General features: G+C 37.4%; 1 protein-coding gene across 2 annotated transcripts in view; it reads right to left on the bottom strand.

Annotated features, from left to right (window-relative positions):
- Nucleotides 1-22,676, bottom strand: part of gabra2b (gamma-aminobutyric acid type A receptor subunit alpha2b) — a 65,184-nt gene that overhangs the window by 28,665 nt on the left and 13,843 nt on the right. For both annotated transcript variants that reach the window (XM_079893204.1, XM_079893205.1), the window contains exons 4-5: nt 18,675-18,742; nt 2,768-2,988 (exon numbers count right to left, since the gene is read on the bottom strand). In XM_079893204.1, coding sequence (XP_079749330.1) covers nt 2,768-2,988; nt 18,675-18,742 — 289 coding nt within the window. The remainder of the gene's footprint in view (nt 1-2,767; nt 2,989-18,674; nt 18,743-22,676) is intronic.

Genomic DNA, 22,676 nt, shown 5'->3' with positions numbered 1-22,676 from the left:
TTTGGGTTTGTAATAAAGAAAAACTATATACAGTATATGTAGTCAAGGTTTGTGTGCCGTCTGCTGTGTTGTGGCCAAAAGAGCACACGAGAGCAGGAGCTCATTTGTATAAGCTATAATTTATATATTAACAGAACGTTTTTGCGCTCTTTCAGTCACAGAAAAGCAGACAGCACTCAAATATTAACTGTGAGTGCGATAAGGCAATTAATGGGCCTATACTCGAGATGTACAATAACAAATGCACATAAAAAAAACATTACAATACCAATTTATAATTGTACATTGAGTTTAATTGATTGACATTGAACTTTTAATGTGTTTAATATGATAGTTTCGTCTTTACGTCAGTGAATAAATATGTTGATATATAATATACAGTATCTCTTATTTAACACAAATGAAAAAAAAAAAAAAAATACTATGCTAGTCAACTAGAGATGCCTTCTTTAGATACATCCGTCCTGCGAGATGTTTTAAACAATATCGGCCCAGGCGAAAAGTGGTGGTGACATGTCCCACCCGCAAATTATGCCTATGCTTATCGCTCTCTTACTTCTGAAACTAGAATAATGACACGCTCTTTAGCAAATTTAATGGCCAAATAAAAAGAGCATTGAGACTGTGATATTCAAAATGCTGCTTAATGGTATATTCTCAATATTATTGTGATTATTAAATATGTCAGCCATCCTAATTACTAGTAGTCCTATAAATGTAAGTTCTGGATATCCATTTTCACATTCATTTCTCCTCTATTTCACTGCTTCTTTCTCTTTCTCAGTCTCTCTCTCAGTTTGTCTCCTTTTTTCTTCCTGCGCTTCACGGCTGAGTCAGGCTCTCATTGATTTGGCATCAGAGAGGAGCATTTGTGCTCACAGAAAGTGCTGGGAGCGAGAGAGCGATTTAGAAGAGAGAAAAAGCAAGAGAAAATTGAGAGAGTACATGTTGGAGAGTGTCATGATGTTTTCTGGAGCAGCGTCGGGATGAACAGAGGCGAGAGTCATTATGAAAGGCCATGTTGTTTGGGGTTTGTGTACATGACACACAGCAATATATCACGGCTTCTGCTCTTCCCGTTTCATCTGTAGGTAATTAGGGAGATTGATGATGATGTTTGCGGACTCTTGAATATGTCTATTATAATGACAACCGTGCTTTACTACGAAGTCGTCACTGGTTTTAACAAAATCAGCTCTTACAAAAGTGAGTGTCACATTTCTGAAAAGAGATGAAACATCTTAATTAGTGGCCAAATCGATACAGCCGGCTGCATGAGGACTGTGGGAGTCAGTCAGGGATGAATTATTCTAATTCTCGGGAATACAAGGTGATTCAGGGATTTACATGAGGAATGACTCCATTAGCCACCCACAATATGAGCTAAATGGATCATTCACCAAAAATATCAATTCTGATAACATTATGAGAGAATCAGATCAAAATTAAAGCCATTTTTCACTGGAAATTCACTGGAGGGCAAGATTTCTTCAGTTTGGGGGTGTTTCTTACACAAAACGATCCAAGACTTCAGAAGACTTGGATTATAGTTCACAAGATCATGCTTGATAACCCAGATTTGTTTTTTGACGGTGTGAACAGACAATATGACCAAAAATCTGATATTTTTAAGTGCAATCAATGATTGTCAGACTTAAAAAAGCCAGATTTACAGTCATATTTTTTGTTCACATCATGAAGCATTAAGCTTTTATTGAATTTATTGAAAAAGTTTGTTTTTAATTCAATGAAACTTTTTGCTTTAAGTAAACCTATTTAAATTAATAAAGAAAGAAAGGTCTGCACACAAAAATACTGATGTAAATTTGATCACAATCTGTTCTAGAGCAGTGGTTCTCAACTGGTTTGGCCATGGGACCCACATTTTAATTATTTAAAATACCTTCAAAAATGATTAAAAACTTTTATATTATGGTCAGAAGAAAAAAAAATAAGGTGGAGGAGTCATCTTACCCCATGTCACCCTACTTTTTGGTGATTTCATGATTTACTAATTGACAACATGCTTGTAATTTGACAGGACAGGAAAACAATTTTTCGGAACAAGTTATGAAAATAACGTTAGAATAATGACAATGACATATAGCTAGACAACATCTCATCTGACCACAGAATCAAGACAATGGTTTTTGTCAGGCACTAAACTGCGTCTGACAGACAAGTCAACAGCTTTCACGCACATCTTTCAAAATAAAAGTCTCGCTTCTGAAAAACAGAATTCAATTTGTGGTTGTTTCTTTGACTACTCACTCCGCGACCACTTAAAACGGCCGTGCGACCCACCAATTGAGAAACACTGTTCTAGAGCATTAAACATTTTTAGAGCATTATTTTTGCATGCAGTCCTTTCTTTATTATTAATTTCTAACACACAATCAAAAAGGGTGCACTGTGTTTAAATTCACTTAATCTGTTATTGATTTAATAAGTTACACACAAATTGTGCCTTTTGTCAGAAAAATGTGTAAATTAGCAAACTAGTACATCAGTAAGGAGCCCTTAAAGGGACATGGTGGTGGAAAAAATATGAGATGGAAGGAAAAAATATATTTCAAAACTTTTGCATTGCCCAGAGAAACTGCATTCGCTCGCCAAGAACTCAAAGGTTTTGCGAGCGAACGCAAAGTTTCTCAAAACATCTGCGAGAGAACGCAAGTGCGTTGACATTTAGTTTTTCCTCCTGTCTCATATTCTTTTATGTCCCTTTAGGGGCTCTGTTCATTAGTAGAAATAGCACCTTGTTTACCTCATGGTGTACAGCAGGGTGCCGTCATCTTGGATACGCAGCAGTTTGTTGGGCATGGTCATGTTGTGTGCGACAGATTTCTTCCCGTTGTGAAAGAATGTGTCTGGAGTCCAGATCTTACTGGCCATCAGGTTGTTCAAACGCAGAATGTTCATTGGTCCCTCGAACTTCAGCCGTTCATCCTTCCAGCTCTGCCTGAAGAACACGTCGATGGTGTACTCCTGCCAAAAGATGAAATCACAGCTCAGTTTAGAATATACAAGGTTCTGTTAGATGATTTTTTGTCGCTAAGGGCTTGGATGGTGTTTTGTTTGTGATAATTGGATGCACAATACGCTCTTATACTGATTGACTGGCAGTGAATTCGCTGTATACTCACAATTGTAACAAACCAATCAATCGGATGAGCTTATAAAAGTCTGCATCAGGGTTTGTGTTCCTCTTGAATTGCATGCAATTCAAATTCAAGCATTTTCTTGTCCACAAAAGACTCAGTGTCTGTAGTGTAACATTTTCTTTATCCACTTATTGTCGCAGTGGTGGATAAACACAGTTTGCCAAATGATTTGCAAATGGAGTTTACTGCATTTGAGACTCAAACCCTGCTGAGGAGAGTCAATCGCTCAAACCTTTAACTAGGGCTGAGGATGATCAGATCCCACTCTCGGCTCCAAGAGAGACTTGTGCTGCCCAGAGATATCATTACAAGCTCATCACGGATGGTAAAACAGGGAAAACTTTTAAAATACTTTAAAGAAAGATTAGGAATTGCTTTTGAAAAGGGGAAAAGGTGATGGAGTTCTAACTAACAACCAACAAGTTTCCAGTGACAAGCGGTTTGGCTACAGTAAACATGAAGCTGTGACGTAACAAAATCACAGCCAACCAGAACGTAGTTGATGTTTAATTTATTGCTATGTGGAATTTTGCACCAATAAGATTTCACAGTGGGCGGGGCTACAAAACACTTCAACACTATAAGCTGATCTGGCAGGTAAAACTGTGATTATAGATAACTAAAACCATAAAACATAAATAAGCATTAACTTCAAAATAAATAAAAAAATTTTGCTCATTGCCAATGCAACATTTCTCATTTTAGTTTAACTTGACAATTAACCACGTGAAATTCTTAAAGGCCACGTCTGTAGTACAATACTTAAAACAAACAAAATAAAAACTATATAGACATAAAAAAAAAACACAATAAAACTGAGAAAAACATGCAACAAGACTTTAATTAAAATGAAAACAGAAAAAAAAATATATATATATGAATCAAAACTATAATAGTATCTCAGTGTTAAAATAACACTGTTCTAGACTACAAGCAAATCTTGTCAGAACGCAGATCGAGACCAGAAACAATTCTAAACTGATGGCAGTAATTCAAAACACAATAGACCACAAAACACTTAAGGGACCATTATCACAGAAAGCATTTTTTAACATAAGCAACGTTTTTTAGAATGACATGTCATGTGAGACACGCTGCAAAAGACATGTCCGTCTAGCGCATGTTTGCATAGAAAAACAATGGAAAACCATGAAGATGCAAAAACACGTTCTGTGTGAACAGACTCTGAGACTATAAAGCAGATCTAGCAGTTAAAGCAATTCAAGAATAACAGAAATCGCAGACTGAAAACAGTTCTAAAATCAGTAAATGTAGAGTGGAAGTGGTTCTAGGCCCTGTTTACAACTGGTATTAAGATGCGTTTTGGTCATTTGGATAACAAGTAGACAAGGAAGACACATTCCCGTTCACCTGGTGTCTCTTTTGTCCACTTTAAACCACTTCTGTCCTGATTTCTTTGAGGGGAGGGTCTATGAGCAGGTAAATGTATGGGTTTTTTTCAGATCTTTCAATCTAATGGGCGAAATAAGCTCATGCAATTTACATATGAACGCGACCGGAGACGATGGAAAAACACAATGACAGCAGCAGCTTTAGTTTCTGCTCTGACAGCCACAAGAAATCAGGTGTTAGAAATCAGAAATAAGAGAACATTGTGCTTGGTACATTTTTGTCTTCAAACCAAACTTCAGCCGAGTTCCAAACCAAACTTCAGTTTAAATCCCGTCTGGCTAGAGCTCTTCCCGTAATGTTCACAGGTTAGGTCAGTGAGAGTGTAGGCGTCTTTTGTGGAACGCATTTGACCACATGAGCATTTACACTGTGAAAGCAATCCGGTCGAATGCGTTTTCGACTACCTCGGAAGTGCTCAAAAGTGGACAAGCTCAAAACGTTTTAGACCCTGTATACACCTGTATTTAGCGTCATCCACTTGTGATCCGATCAACCAAAACACATCTTAGGCTAATACCAGGTGTAAACAGGGCAGACTCAAAATAACTCTAGAATAAAAGCAGTTTAAAATGACAGCATTTCAAGAATAAAAGCAGCTTGACTGTAATCAGTTCCTGATTTAAAAGCAGTGCTAGACTAACTTAAATCAATTCTCCACTGAAAGTTCCAGACTGAAGTACCCCACTGCAAGCGATTAGACAGAAGCACTGTGCCAGAAGTTTTATTACTGCTCCAACGGTGACTCCCGCCGCTGCAGATGCTGGTTTTGATGGATGTACAGCTCGTCCTCTGGCACATCTCTCAGATCGGGACGTTTCGTCCAGTCAGCACTCTGAGATGGTTATGACAGTCTAATTTCAGTCAAGAGGCTTGTATTGTCCCGGCTGAGGAGGATTGATATGAACATCCATTAACAAGAGATGAACCACGAAACCCCAGCACCACGCGAACCCTGCACTCGCATTATTACAGATACTCCCACAACATACATGCACGCACACACACATATCACTGAGTAAGGGAAATAAAGATAAGTAGGTGGTGAGGTCAGGAATGAGTGTTTATGAGATTGCCTCACAGGTGCTGAGTATGCATTTGTATTGTATTATTCATAGATGCATCATTTATGAGAGTGCGTGTGTGTACAATACTGTTTATTAGTTTGGGGTCTGTAATATTTTCTAATGTTTTTTGAAAGAAGTCTCTAATGCTCAGCCAGGCTGCATTTATTTGATCAAAAATACAGTAAAAACAGTGATATTGTGAAATATTCTTTCAATTTAGAATAGATGTTTTGTATTTTTATATATTTTAAAAAGCTGAATTTTCAGCATCATTACTCCAGTCTTCAGTGTCACATGATCCTTCAGAAATCATTATAATATGATGACTTGCTGCTCAAGAAACATTAATTATTATTATCAATGTTGAAAACAGATGTGCTGCTTAATATTTTTGTGGTAGCTGTAACATTTTTACATTAACAGGATTCTTTATGAATGGAAAGTTCAAAAGAACAGCATTTAATTGAAATAAAAATCTTTTGTAAAAAAATTTAATTGTGTTTATTACAAAAACCTTACTGACCCCAAACTTTTGAACGGTAATGTGTGTAAGGATTTGAATCATAAGAAATGTAACAATTCTGGTTCTTTAATAGTGATTCTTTAGTGATTTTAAGGAAGCTATTGGTCTTCAGTGTGTAAACACAAAATAAAAACACAAAAACAATGCCATATATTACAACAAAACCTAGATTTCCGTTAAAAAAATAAAAATAAAATCACCAGCCATAAAGGATCAGAACAACATAAGGTTGAGAAAACAATGAGCCAATAACTCTTTCCCTGCCATTGACGGAAATTTCCGACATTTATGAGACAACGCTTCTACACCATTGATGGAATTTTCCGGCTTTCCATGTTTTCACTGTTATATGCTGAGAGGCTGAAAGAGTACTGAATCTCCTGATCAAAACACATGCGAAGAAGATGCAAAAACGAGTGAATTTATCTCATATGAAAAATGACGCGATCATCAACATTAAACAGCATATAAATCAAAACTGCCTAATGTTTCTGAATGAAATGTCCACCCAGGACGATCTACAGGACTGTGAAGCTTTAGGGGTGTCGATGGACTTGATCTACTCCATCTGTGTTTTGATCATCTTTCTGAATCCAGAAATATTCTTTGACAAAAATGCGATTTTCTGAGCATTTTGCTGAAAATAATTTTGTGTGTGTGTGTGTGTTTCTAGCAGTTTAAGAATAACAGGAGTTTTAAAATCACAACACTTGCAGACTGAAGGCAGGCCTAATGAAATCTGTTCTTGACTTAAAAAATATATTAATATAAATATATTTAATAATATATATAAAAATAAAAAAATAAAAAATAAAGCAGCATCACTACAAACCATTCTAGGTTTAAAAAAAAAAAAAAATCAGTGATACACCATCTGGACTAAGAGTTCTAGTGCCAAAGCAATTATAGACAAAAGCACTGCAACACAATCCCGAAGTTTTATTACAGCTCAGACACCATCAGAACACTGCAGTGACTGTAGCCAGATTCATTAAGATGTGTTGTCTATTCATTGTCTTTGTATTATTTAGCAGTGCACAGTCTTCCTCTAAAGTCTAAACCCATTCAATTAAGACTCCAAACACACAGCTCATGGAAAGCATCCATTACTTTGCTGTGGCACTACTGAATCTACCACTGAGTATGTCTGTACGGTCTTCTCTCCGCATCGGGGAAAAATGCAGATGCCCAACATCCCTTAAAGGTGCTGTGTGTAATTTCTTTTGACTGAAGCATAAAAATGCCATAATATGTTTGCAGAGATTTAGGAAACACACTATGTTCAAATACTTGTTTCTCTGAAAAACAATGTGTGATGGATTTTTTAATTAATCCTAACTAACATTTATTTTTCTTGCAGGAACAACATTCATTTGCTTTTGAATCTTAAATGTTTCCAAACCCTTTAGTCTAAAACTCATGACTTTGAGTGTGTGAGTGTATAAATAACAAATACGGGAAATGAAACTAGACAGATGTCTAGGTTTGAAAACTTGTGATTAACAATGAAGAAATCAAGAAAACAGAGTTGGCTTCTACCTAGTAACAGAAGGGTTTGCCTATGAAGAACCAATCAAATTGTAGGGAAATTATGTAATGTATCATGTCATTTTCACCATGCTCCTATTCTATAAAAACTGTTGTATTCCTTTTGCGGGGTGGGATTCTTTCTGAAATATGTCTGAGATCCTACGGCCGTGATTAAAGCATATTTGAAGGCACTGTCTGATGTCTGTTTATTATTGCTGTGCAGCAAGTTAGAGTTACGTCAATGAGGAGACGCGCTAGAGTATAAATATTATAAGAAACTGACGTCGACTGTAGATGAGACCCAGAGAAACTAACGTCGACTGTATACGTTCGGGGACGTCGACTGTAGATGAGACCCAGGCAGACTTAGGTCAGGTGCGATATAAGAAAAATCTACTACAAATGTTACAGCCATGTTTTTCTACTTATCTGCTTTTATCTGAAGCCAGCAATCGAACTGGGTCAGAGATGGCAAGGCTCGTCACTTCCCATTGCGCTCGTTCCTGTTGCGTGTCCTCAATCTGGTGTGTGGGATAGTCTGAGGAGGAGGTGGCAGGGGGAAAAGCTCTCTCCAATATTTAGAATTTGGACTGCAGTACCTATTTCATCCTCTATCTGTCAACATCACATACTGTACCTTTAAGTCAAGTTAAGTCAAATGTATATATGTATAACGCTAACAATACATATAATTTCAATGCAGCTTTACAGAACATTGTACAGAACAATGTTTAGATGATATAAAAAGATGATACAAGAGATCTTAGATATAGCTATATTGTATTAATAGTGTTGTTTAACACATTTATCAGTGCCGCAGAAACTCAGGCACATGTCTGGGTGTTCAAAGACAATTAAGAGATTTTAATATTGGTCAGTTTTGTTCTATTAAGAGATTTAAAAGTTGGTTGGTTTTGTTTTATTAAGCGATTTAAATATCGGTCAGTTTTGTTCTTTCTTTAATGTTGGTTGGTTTCGTTCTGTTAAGATAATTAAATGTTAAACGGTTTCGTTCTATTAAGAAATATTGGTTAGTAAAGAGATTTAAATGTTGGTCGGTTTTGTTCAAAGTGAGAGTAAGTGATTCTCAAAAAGTATTAATGAAAATGAAAATTTGAAAAATCTTTAACGTGATAAAAAAAAGTCTGTCCCAATATATATATATATATATATATATATATATATATATATATATATATATATATATATATATATATATATATATATATATATATATATATATATATATAAAGGTTTCTCAACCTTAAATGTGGGTGCATTTGTAAGGGTAGCATGGCAGCAGATATCAGTTTATCTGAATGTCGACTGTCCTTGTCTCACCCCAGCTGTGTACAGAGGCTCCTGGGGCCGTAGGGCAGCACAGGGGCCCAACAAATACTGCTTCATCTCTAACCCCTATCTCCGCTTTCCTAGTTGTCTTTCCATCTCATTCGCCTCTTATTCCATACCATCTGCTCTGTGGCTCAGAGGCACACTGCATTAATAGACAGGATGACCTTCTGCGCTGTTGTGTATGTGTGTGTGTGTGTGTGTGTGTGTGTATGTTTGTGCATCTTGGCTTTGCTTAGGCCAGATAAAGCAGCACCGGAGGCTCTGTGCAGGGCGGGTTTATCAGGATACAGAACCTCCCGTGTTCACCCTCATCCATCACGGCAGGACATCCCGCATGAGGATGATGTTGGTTTGAGATTCCCAGTGCTACCCACAAGTCATATCTGTCACCGCACCTCCTGACAGAAGCTAATGATTAAGAGAAGGAGGCATGATAGAAAAAGAGAGAGATTATGGATCCCAGAAGAAAGAGAAATCACATATTAAATATCTTAACCCTATAAAGTACTGTATCATATTTGATACTCAAATTTATAAGGCCTCTAAATGATCAACTTAATCAAAACTTTGCTGAAAAACCTGTTGCACACGATCTACAACATGCCTTCTGCTGTCTGAGTTTATACTTTTTTTTAGCAAGTAAGTACTTTTAGTATAAGTGTAAAAACATACCGTTTCAGGTCATGTGTCTTTTTTGTGGTTAGGGTTAGGGTTAGGTTAGATTTTTATAAAGTGAATATTCAAATAACCATAATCTTGTTAATAATATTTCAAGATTCGATATTCAAGATTTTCAACTTAGGTTTACTTGATTATCCATTAGGGGTGTAACGGTACATGTATTCGTCCTGAACCATCACAGTACGGATATCATGGAGTATGGACGGCATACAGTCAGACGATGAAAATAGACAGTCACAGGCGATCCACACTCCAATCCAGAAGGGGGCGTACGCGGTAATGCCACGTTGTTCGCTAACCGCCACAACAGGAAAAAAAGCAGAAGAAGCGACTATCTATGCACCTACTGAGTGCTTCTCATTTCTAATTTGTGCATCCTCGTTTCCTTTCCTCGCTTCCTTTCCTCACGTCTCAACCAAGCGTGCCGCACAAGCCCTGAAAAGTGAAGCCAAACCGTCTCGATCGCCCCCCGGTGACTGGTCCTAGTATAGGACATAAACCCCACCTCCCCGTGTTGTTCAATGGGACTTGAGACCAACTAAACAATTTAATTACACTTCAAATATCTTTTTTCCGAAGGTGGTTCCCGTCATTTACTGTAGTTTTAATCACGCTGATGTAAATCCAAGTGTTTGTATTTAAAATAAGTTTGTTTTTAGTTAGTTATTTGATGCTTTAAAAACGGTGGTGTGACGTCATGATTGACAGCTGTGATTGACAGGTTCTCTGAGCGAAGTAGTCACTGAAGCACCAACAGACTTTTTTTTCAGGATCTTCGGAGGACTGAGGAGATTGGAGCTTTAAATTTAATATCTAAATTTCTATAATTAATTATTTCACACCGAGAGTGAGGGCGGGGCCTTGATTTTGCGGCTTTACTTCCTGCTCACTCCTGCGCAGGTCTGGTCCCGAGATCGCTGCTGCGCAGACTCAAGCCCCAAGATGTCAGCGCCATATCGGGACACTGGCGGCTTCACTTCTCACCAATGGAAGAGAGCGAAGGGGCGTCGTCCATATTTTTTTACAGTCTATGGTCTCAACTCCATTCTTTATTACTTATAAAATAAATGTTAACAGAAATAAAATGAAATAAAAAAATAAATAAAAATTTAGTATAACTTGATCTACTAAAACTGAAATAAAAATGAACTAATAAAAATAACAAAACACAACTTTAACTAAAATTTAAATGTAAAATAATTATATATATATATATTTAATGATACTAACACTGCCAAAGACTCTATGTTGTGTCTATTGAAATATTTAGTAGAAGTACAGTAGATGTAGGAAAAGCATCTCAGACAATGTATACTTGAAAGAAAAATCTATCTAAAAATCAATTAACTCTCCAAAAGCAACCTTTAAACATTTCCATTTTCCTCTGGGAATAGGAGGTTTACTGATGTCACCAGGAAAACCGTGATGTGCAGTTGACTCTGTGAATGCTATTTGTGTCACCCACAATTTAAACAGAATCACCCTGGTACTGCTCCACATATTCTAATAAACCCTGTCTAACCGAAGTCAACCTGACTGCAAACATGCTAATGCTCAGCAGCCACACCTCCCCGACCTCTTCAGCTCATTACCCATGAGTCTCTTCACTCAGCTGTTTACCTGAGTGTCACACGGTTCCCGACAGGGTCAGCTCTAATGATGAGGGTTAGCATGGCCACAGGGCATTGAGAGAGAGAGAGAGAGAGAGAGAGAGAGAGAGAGAGAGAGAGAGAGAGAGAGAGAGAGAGAGAGAGAGAGAGAGAGAGAGAGAGAGAGAGAGAGAGAGAGAGAGAGAGAGAGAGAGAGAGAGAGAGAGAGAGAGAGAGAGAGAGAGAGAGAGAGAGAGAGAGAGAGACATTCATTGTAAACCCACAGTGCAGAAAACTAAATCCACAGGCTTTTCTAAACAGCTCAAAGCTCTTGACAATAAAAATATGACCTCTGACTTTAAGCGAAATTGCAAAACAACAAGCAAATGACATTGTCACTTGTTTACCAGCTATTTACAAACTAAAGAATCAAACTTTTACATGTTTTAGAGTACGCTGCACTCAGGGCCGGCCCTGACCAATTTGCTGCCGTATAAGATTTTACCTGGTGCCCCATGCATCACAGCCCATTTCACCCCGTCATTGTGTTCATGATTATTTAGCATATTATATGGTTGATGGTAGCAATCTTCCACTAAACTATGGCATGTTTCATGTTTTCACCATGAATGAAACTGAGAAATGTCTTCTTTAATGTGAATTTTACATAAAACATTGCTATTTTATTAAACCTGTATATAAATATCATTACTAATTTTGGCAAAAAAACCAAAAAAAAAACAATATCCCCCCCAACACTGTAAACAATTTCTAACCCTCCCAAATCAAAAATTTCAAGTGACCGATAACATCTAAATTTTTCAATTGGCCCAAGTGAAATTCTTGTTGCAATAGTCTATTAACATTGGCTCAATGAGAAATAATACATCAAACTAATTGAAAAATTTAGATGTTATCGGTCACTTGAAATTTTTGACTTGGGGATGTAATTTGTTTTTACAGTGCAAAAAGAGTAAAACTAGGATATATAGGTATATATACACTAGATGTCGCCTTGGCTACGGCAGTTCATTGGAACGAATGCCGTAGGCAAGGCGGAATCTATTCTAGTGTATATATATCTATGCACCAGTCTGCGCACACGTCACACAGCAGGATGCGCGAGCGCCCTCAGATCACTTGGACGTGGCTGTGTACAAGAGTTAAAAAACGACATCTACCTAGCTCTAGCCATAAAAAACGTTCATTTTCTCACACAAACCGCTCGTTTCGTGTCTTAGGCCATCAATGTGTACTTACGATGGGGAATTGTTTTAATTTGGACTCCGTGCATGCTCTTTGAGACAGTGACCACAGACCTGCATTATATGACTGACAGACAAGAACGGTTTGACCTAAAAATATCAAAATTGAAACTACGGCGGAAAAAAAGACACCTACATCTTGGATGCCCTTGAGGTAAGCTAAAACATACCAAAATTTAATTTCAAAGTGAACTATCCCTTTAACTCTCTGACCAGTGGAAGGTGTGGAAAAATGTTTGTTTTAGGCCATGGCAACAACTGTGCATGCCATGATGAAAAATGCATTATTCACATGAAGAAGAAACATTGCAATACTCTAAAGGGGAAATAAATACAATATATTTAATTAAAACTAACAAATTATAATAAAAACTAAAATTCTAATTCAAATACAATGTAACGATAAATTAATTTTATCAATACATTTTTACCATGAATGAAATATACACTATTGTTAAAAGGTTTTTTAATATTTTTGAAAGAAGTCTCTTCTGCTCACCAAAAATGTTTCAAATCATTTAAAATATCAAAAATACAGTAAAAAAACAAAAACAACATAAATTTTTTTTTTAAATTTAAAAGTTATTTTTTTATTTGAGTATGTTTTAAAATGTAATTTATTCCTGTGATCAAAGCTGAATTTTCAGCATCATTATTTCAGTGTCACATGATCCTTCAGAAATCATTCTAATATGCTGATTTGCTGCTTAAGAAAAATGTATGATTATTATTAGTATCAATGTTGAAAAAAGTTCTATATAAGTTCTAAAAAAAAAAAAAAAAAAAATATATATATATATATATATATATATATATATATATATATATATATATATATATATATATATCAAGATTTCTCCTGATTGCCTTCTTGGATGAACTTTTTCACTGAACTTGCAGTGAATTTTGGAATTGCCTTGTCTGGAATGGACTTTGCATTAAAATTCTGTCCAGGTAAGCAGGTCACTAGGTTTTGGAGCAGAGCTGACACTGAAGCTGATATGTGTATTAGCATATTGAATTCACAAAGAAAGAACAGCTATGATTCAGTGAGGCACAATGAGTTCTTTTAAATAATTGATAGTGCAAAGATTTGTGAGCAGAATGAGGAAGGACTGTTAGTACATAGAGAGGGAATCTATTTCAAAAGACGAGGAGAGAAAAAAAATGACCGTCAAATGTCAGAGCACTTGAAAAGAAAAAAGCGAGAAGGATGGTGTGGCAGAGGAGGATGATAAACTCCAGGAAATGTGGAGAGGCAAAGAAATGGAACAATTTGTCTTTGAAAATGAAAAAAAAAAAAATTTATCAAAGACTTCGACATGCTCTCCCTCCTGCGAGACAAGGTCAGCATGCTAATGTGTGAAGGCAGAGTACAGACATCGCTATACAATGGATAATGCCATGCATTGTATGATTCAACACAGAAGAGCACCTACTGTATGGTGGTACATTGACTCTGAACAACTCAAGAGCGGAGGGTGAGGGAAAAGAAGGAAGAGTAGATGAGCAGAAGGAGAAGCAGACAGAAAGTGAGAGATAGAGGAATGGAAAGAGGAACAGCAGTATTCTTTCTTGGGTCTGAGGAGCAGAAGGTGTAGCATCTGGGTGTAATCTCATAGACACAGGAGATTTGAGGGTTGAGACGCTCACACTGAGACACTGGTGAGTGGACACATGGACGAACAGCACACACACAAATGTCCCATGGTTACCATAGTTTCCAACAAAATATCACAGTTACTGCCATCCTTAAAACAAGGAATTCAACAAAATGAGATAGCAAGCAATTTACACAGTTTGGCAGAGAAGACTTCCGAAGAAATGTCTTCGTAAATACATTTAAAAAAATAAATGTAATGATTCTAAAAATGTCAAGAGGTGTAATCATCAAGTAAAAAGTAAAAAAAAAATGATTTTGTACTCTTTATCTTTATCCGTGCACCTGCTCGCGCAGACATCACATCATCAGCGCGTTTCGTGCTATGAGTTAGGCCCCGTTTACATGAAGGGAAGACGCAGATATGTCCCTGCGGCTTGGCATTTCATTTACACGAAAACCCTGTTTTTATCGCAGAAAACGATTATTTCTAAAAAACTCCGGCCAAAGTGGAGATTTCTGATAACGCCGGTTATGTGTTGCACTGTCAACTGGGAGAAACGGGGTTTTAGGTTCTCAAACGTCACATTATGCACCAGAAAATTCTTAAAGTCATGTGAGCGTCCTAGGAAGTCGCTCGTGTTATTCGTTGTTGTCGATTCTGAGGATTCTGATTGGCTTGCATGGCTTTATCCTTCTCCCTACACTGCCGCCGATAGGTTTGGCATAGTTCTGATGGCACTCAACGGCGTATTTATGCGGGTTGATGCAAATGACAACTTTTGTTATTATTGAAAACGGAGGGGGGGAAATATTTGTTTCTCTAAATACCCGGCTATGTGTAAATGTGGCCTTAGACAGACGTCAGTCACTGAGCACCACAACCGAAACATTAGCCACCTTTTACAGTTCCTCCTGAACCAAAACAACCAGCTTATGCTGCGTTCACACCATAACTGTAATTTGGAAGAGACAGAAACCTGTGATATTACATCGTTTGTGACTCGAATTTATGTGTTTCAATGGCAAAACTATCAACGGCGAAATTACCTGCAGCAGTCAGGTGATACAGGTCGGAGCTCTTTATTATTGTAATGTTATGTGCTTTGAGACACAAGGTAGTTTAACGCAGTCTCTCGTCTCGTGACGCTTTGCAGACTCTTCTGTGTGCGTTCATGTGTTTTGGAGGAGTGTGGCTTTGGAGACGCTCTGAAGGGAGGGTGGGATCTCATGCTTTCAAAGCTAACTTGCTATTGCTAGCTGCTCCGAAAATTGCCTAGCCTACCTAATAAAAAAAAAGAGCATTACATCACTGACCTAAACACCACTGTGATATTTTACAGGTACATTTCCGCAATGGACAGCATGAGCAAGCTAAAACATGAAAGCCAAGCCAGTGCAGCTGCATGAGTTGATTGTTAATTTGCTTTGTTAGTTTGTTTGCAGCTGAATCAAAGGTTCATTTAATTTAATGGCTTTCGATTAAAGTTCATTTGAAGCTCCAGGGTGGGCTGTTAAGAATGCGTGTAACGTACAATCACGTGCGAGAACAATCAGAGCGCATTGTTAGCACACAGCTAACGTGCTTCATATTCAATGCAGCTTACATGAGTCATATTTTCTCTTCTCAGAACAAAAACTCCATTAACAAGCTCTGAATCCACTGAGAAGTGTCAGAGCGACGGTGTGAGTCAGCAGAGTCACAGGCACTAATTCAGAGTCACGGATGCATTCAGGTGACAAAGCCTTTCATTTCCTGCCTTGGTTCCGTCGGATATGAAACTCATCCGGGTCACCATGGACCACTGGTTATTGAGCACTGACCGCTTCCCCACATGGATCCAAACAGAGCTTGCTGTCACAGATTGATATGTGTGGACATAAATGCATTAGCAGTGGCACTGTTCAAAAAACAACACCTGTACAGATGGCGCCCATCTGTAGGCAATAGTTAGATAAAAGAACGATCAGCTGTTGTGTTATTCACATTTATGTATTTCGCAGATGCTTTTATGCAACAAGACTTTCATTGCATTCAAGGTGCATTCTCTGGAAATCAAACCCACGACCTGGCCATGCTCTACTACTGTTTGAGCTACATTATGAGTCATCGCTAGACATAAAGTAGGCTAAACCTCAGATGGCTTGCCTATGGATGGTCTGATGCATACAGAAATAGCTCCAATCTCAGTGGCTGGCTTCTAATCATTTTATTAATTTATTATTATTATTTTTTATTCCCAGCCAGACAAAATAATTTACTACATAGCAGAGCTAGTTTATGGTTCTTTCTTTTCACTTTTTTCTAAATGGAAATTTGGATCACACGGTTCTGAGTTTACTCATTTTAACCATTTGAACGGACGATTGAGGTACACTACTTTTTATTAAGCAAGTATGCATTAAAGCTACACTGTGTAACTTTTTTAGTTGATTCTTAGCAAAAAACACTTAGTTCTTTCAAAAATATATGTGCTCATTAATGTATATTTACTTCGTTCAAGTAATAAAGTATTCTCTTAAGTTTATAATCTATATGTACTATAAAGTACATACGGGTGAGGGGTTCGAATGCCGGTCGCCATGTTGCCTCTCCATCTTGAAACTACATTAGCCAAAGAGGGACATGCCTGTAAATTCAAGCTTCGCCTTTTGCGTTTTTCACTCAGTGACGAATGCGAGGGGGAGATTACTCGTGGGCTCGCGAGTGCCGGCAGATTTGAAAGATAGTGTGGTGTGTGTGTGCGTGCGTGCGTGCGTGCGTGCGTGCGTACTCACATTTGAAAGAGAATTAAAACGTCAACGCGACAGACAAATCAGCAAGACCATAGTCAATATTGGAGTAACTTTCCCCAGATGGAAAGAGCTCATGAGGAGAAAAGATTTTAAATCGGACGCAGAGGTTGCCTGCTTTCTTCTCGACGTATTGTTTTTAGACGTATTGTTTATTATTGTCATGGACGAAGTCGATAACTGGAAGCCATGTTAAAGGGGGGGTGAAATGCTATTTCATGCATACTGAGTTTTTTACACTGGTAAAGAGTTGGATTCCCATGCTAAACATGGACAAAGTTTCAAAAACTAAGTTGTACGTTTGAAGGAGTATTTTTGTTCCAAAAATACTCCTTCCGGTTTGTCACAAGTTTCGGAAAGTTTTTTTCGAGTATGGCTCTGTCTTACGTAAGATAGGGCGGAATTTCCTTATATGGGTCCTAAGGGCACTTCTCCGGTAAGATCGCGGCCGCGCGCGCACTCGTAGACTAGAGCAAGAGAGTGAAAGCAGTTCGCCATCAAAGCGCCCTGCCCGGCTTTTGGGAAGTCAATGTCACCAAAGAAGTGTGTTTTTGGTTGCCAGGGCAAGACAACCCTGCACAGATTCCCAAAGAACCCAGCGTTAAGGAACCCGTGGATGGAGTTTGTTTTCCTGAGCATAAACGGAGTTGTGTAACTGTTAGACTGTTTGTTCCCTGCATTTCGACGATGATTGTTTTATAAACAAAGCCCATATCGACGGATTTGCAGATCATCTAATGCTTAAGGATCGAGCAGTCACAATGATAAAGATTCGCGGTCGTGCGTTGGAACCGGACGGTGAGTAAAACTGTTTGTTGAACAAATGTCTCTGTGTGTTGTCACTAGCTCGGCGCGTTAGCACAGCTAAGCTTCGCCCACAGGGCCCGCCCCCAGCCGCTCGGTTTTTTCCGGAAAGACTCGGTACAGTCTATCTTTCTGTTAAAAATTTAATAAAACAAAAGACTTTTTGGAGATATGAAGGATGCAATATTACTCTATAGGTACTCAAGATTAACAGGAGATTGAGTGAAAATGAGCATTTCACCCCCCCTTTAATCTTGGAATAATACGGCCACCGTAGGAGTTAAAACGCCCTCGGAATTGAGAGGAACAGAAACTAATATTCACTGGGTAGTCATATACAATTTCACCACTAGATGGGGGTAAAAATCACACAGTGTAGCTTTAAATTTCTCAAAAGTGACTGAAGACATTTATAATGTTACAAAAGTTTTTTATATATATATATATATATATATATATATATATATATATATATATATTTTTTTTTTTTATATTTTTTTTTTTTTTTTTTAAATAGATATTTTAAATCTGAATAATATTAAACTTTTGTTTACTGTTTTTTTTTTTTTTTTTTTTTTTTTTTTTTATGAAATAAATGCAGCCTTGGTGAGCAGAAGAGACTTTAGACTTTGTCAAAAGCATTACAAAATCTTTTTGACCACAAACATTTGAACGCCAGTGTATGTAGTTGCACTCCAATCTTTTGTTGTACTGTAAATGATTTCAGATTCACAAGCCCCTATACAGGTAAACAATCTGTGGTTGGCCAGATGGTCTCTTTATGTCTAGGTGGTTCTTGGCTCGAAAAACATGCGAAGTGCTGGTCCAAAAGGCTGACAGTGATGCTATTCATGAGCTTCTGACAAACAAATGCAAAATAATGAATTCCACTCACCATATCGGTGTCTGAAACGGGGCCAAAACTGGTGACGTAGATGTCGGTCTTCACTGTGGTAACTCGATCTGGAGAAACATCAATATGACCAGTGTTATTTTCCCAGAATGCAACAGCAACAGCCCTGTCTCATCTACCTTGAAAGGTGCATCTTTATAAAACCGCAGAAATGAATGGTGCATTTCACATTTTCTTTACAGTTTCTCAGCAGAAAGAGTATTTTTCTCTCTCCAGCCCTTTTGAGATGAAAGTGTGCATTAGGCAGGGGGTAAATGTGTTTGCATTTACTGGCCCGGTGTTAGGTTGGCTAGTAATCAAATCTGTCTGTTGCTGCTTCAATATATTCATATTTTGTCCTCCTTTATCTGAGCTATGTTTTTTCTTTTCTCTCTTTATGGCATTCAAAAGAGCTAGTGATATTTCCTCTGCTCGCTGCTTTATACAACACAGGCACACACTGAGTGCATTCAGTCAGATAGTGATGTATTATATACAGAACTACTACACAGACTATTCAAAACATTACACAGCCTTAGAAATACATGAATGCACACAAAAACTATTGCATTTTTCACTGACTCAGATAACTGTTGTTTTACTAAGCAGAGCCCTAATAATTGATTTTGAACAACGATACAACAATAAAAATTCTGCTTTGATCTACAAAAAAAAAAAGCAAGGCAAACAAATGCAGAACTGCACTTTGTCCTATATTCAGATAATATCAGAATGAATGATATATTGCAGATTCTCATAAATGAGCTCAATGCGATCAAAGCGAGAGCCTGGGGTTCTTCAGCGGTTCTTTAGTGCTTAAAAGCAGTGTTCTGTGCTTCGAGATGTGTTATATTAATAGCTGTCTAATGTAGGGGTGGTTTATTCAGCTCTGAGCTGGAGGAAAGATGCTCTGAGATTATTTCTGGGGTTTTTTGTTCACTTATTCTCCTGTTTTCACAAAACACAATACAACCTGAAGAAAATGCAGACTAATCACCCGATGACAACAGCAATCAAACAAACAAGAGGAAATTACTGCTCGTCTTAAAAACAATGTCACTCTCTCGCTCTCTTGTCTGTCTCTCACGTCTCTAAAATTGCCCTAATTATACAATGTTGCATGCTCGTCTGGGCGCCATCCCAACGAGGATTAAAAAAAAGGGAAAATGCATTGATATTCATCTCTGACTAGATTTTGCATGCCATTTTTGCACAGAATCGATAGACTGTTGGAAACGTATAAAAAGATATAGAAAAACAGAATTTTTATGCAAAACTAGAAGTTTTGAGAGTGCTGGTTGTCTGTATAAAACTTGCCCATCACAACAGTGTTGAAGGTGGTTGCAGTGGTGTTGCTATGCAGTTGTCGGGAGTGTTTTTTAATACATTTCTATGCAGAGTAATCAAAATAATATTGGAATACATTATGGCTTTGTCATTGCAAATATCAAACCATAAAGGCTGCGATTTCATTAAATAAACGAGCTGACTGTCTCAGAGTGAAGCGCAAAACTGTGATCATTTACACACAAGCAGCTCATGATTTTTCAGTGTTTCGCCATTTCACCTTTCCTCCATATTTGTAATGAAAAGTGTTTATAAAATTTAAGGGCCTAACATAAAAGCTTGATGGGTTAAGGTTTGAATATGAAGAATTTAAGACATATAAGTATTGTATTATAATTTATAAAAATAAAAATATATTTTACAGTGAAATAGTATTATTACAACAGTAATATTTATTTTCCTCCAGGAAATTTTATTTAATAATAGTAATAATAATAATAAATAATTATAGCATAATAATAGTAATATTAATAATACAATCACACAATTTTTTGACCAAATTGTGCAGTCCTACAAAAAAAGCACAGCAAACCTTGAACTGTAAAAAAAATTTAAAAAATTAAAATAAAATTAAATTAAAAATGTTGCTTACTGCCTCAAAAGCCTTTGAGTCAAAACCCTCAAATCTTTATGATATTCTGGTATTGGTAACTCTCAGTTTAAGTTAAAGAGATTGTCTTCATCCATTGACTAGCTAAAAATTGTAATTTTTTTTAAATAAAAAATTAACTGAGCATTTTTAATAAAATAGAAATTATAAGCAATAATAATATTGCTAGTCCAGTAATGCCACTAACAATTAAGACTACTCATCTTTAAAACAACGACTGTTTCACTCTCTACAATTGCTCTAATTACCCAATGCCACATGGCGCTTTCCCAACAAGGATAAAAAGGGGAAAAATGGAGAAATCTGTGACTGAGTTGAAAGACTGCTGGGAAGGCATACAATAAAGCTTTTATAAACCGCAGCTTCTATTGTGCATGGCTATCAGATGCCATTATTCTGTGAGGTTAGACGGTTGTGTTGTTAGTGGTCTGTGTGTCTGAGTGAATGTAAAGTGGCTCAGCCGGGTCTCAGAGGGACGGGGGAAGGGTCGAGAGTCTGTCTGAAATGAGACTGGGGGAGGTTTATAAAGATGGGCTCTTATATACATGAGATTTTTCACATATGCAGCAGAGCGATTCGTAATGCGGGCAGCATCTGAGGGAATGCCATCTTTGTTTGACTTCACCTCACTCTCTCCTTCCTTCAGCTTTTCATTCATCCTGTGAGGCCAAAACCTAGTGAACTACCTTGGTGTTTACTCTCTACATAGGCAACTGCCTTCTAAGGATGCATTACTAAAAGGAGACCTAACGAATTGATTTAGAACGCTCTACATAGTTGGCACCTCCACACGTCAAATATGGAGTGCACTGGAAACTCGACTCACAATTTATTTCAGTTTGGTGTTAGCATGTCGCTAAGCTAACAGTGTGATACCTTTTAAACACTAAGCTTTTAATCGTCTTGACCACAAATCATTGGTCAGGAAATTAGCTAAATCTAAGCAAATGCACTTGCACTACTTAAAAAGCAATTACTTCAGAGTGGTTCAGCAAAGTTGTGTGCAGTGATGAATCACAATGAAACACGAGTTGGTGATGCTCCAGAGCGGTGTCTAGAAGATCTGGTGATAAATATAATAATAAATGCACCTTTTGGACCAGCATGCTACCACAGTGAAGCACGGAGGAAGAGTGTCATTGTTAGCTGCTGGTATTGGTGAGCTACTTCACTGCGAAAAGTCAATTAATGCTTTGGAGAACAGGAGAATATTGCAGAATGGCTTGCTTCCCACAAAAAGTTATCTTCTATGAATGATCAGATGTTATTTTTCAACAACGCGCTCCTGCCCAAACATCAAGTCCACCAAGCTCATGTTTTGACCTGGTCAGAGTCCAGATTTGAACCATAGTGAATATTTGGTCTCATATTAAACTCAAACTGCGAGACATTTTTCAACTACTAATAAACAGTTTGAAGACATTAACATTGAGTGAACAACACTCCTCCTGTAAAACGATGTCTGTGAGTTTAAACATTTAAAGAAAACAAATGGGAAGGCTAATCCATGCTACTTTATCTACAGTATTTGTGCGATTCTTGATTTCTAAAAGATTCTCATTACAAATTTGTTTAGATGGTTTATGCTTGCATGTAAATGAACACAGTGCAGCGCTTCACTCGTTATCGGTCAACTTGCGAGTATTAGCCTACCGTTTTCATACACTTGGCGAATGTTAATTTTGGACCCTGGCTGCATACATCCACTAGATTACACCACATCCCTGAATATTTCATTTTGGATTTCACTGTTTTACTTTTTTATGATTAACATTTTTTTTTTTTTGTACTGCATTGTGTATAATCAATTGATGACCAATAAAAAAAATCTTGTCACTGAAGTAAAACCACAGTCTTACAAGACAGCATATAATTATGATGCATTTTTGAAAAGTGCTTCTATGATGCCTTAAAATGCTGCCTATGTACAGTATGTAGGCAGCTCACTAGGTTTTGGAACAGAGCGTAATGTCTTCTGTTTACTGACCAGTGAATGATTCAGTTCGATTCATTTTGCATTGCTCTCTGTGATTGTTTGCAGCAGAAAG

Source organism: Squalius cephalus, assembly GCF_949319135.1.
Source record: "Squalius cephalus genome assembly, chromosome: 14".
Lineage (NCBI taxonomy): Eukaryota > Metazoa > Chordata > Actinopteri > Cypriniformes > Leuciscidae > Squalius > Squalius cephalus.
Note: the sequence above shows the minus strand (reverse complement) of the source record. Positions and strands in the feature narration are given on the sequence as shown.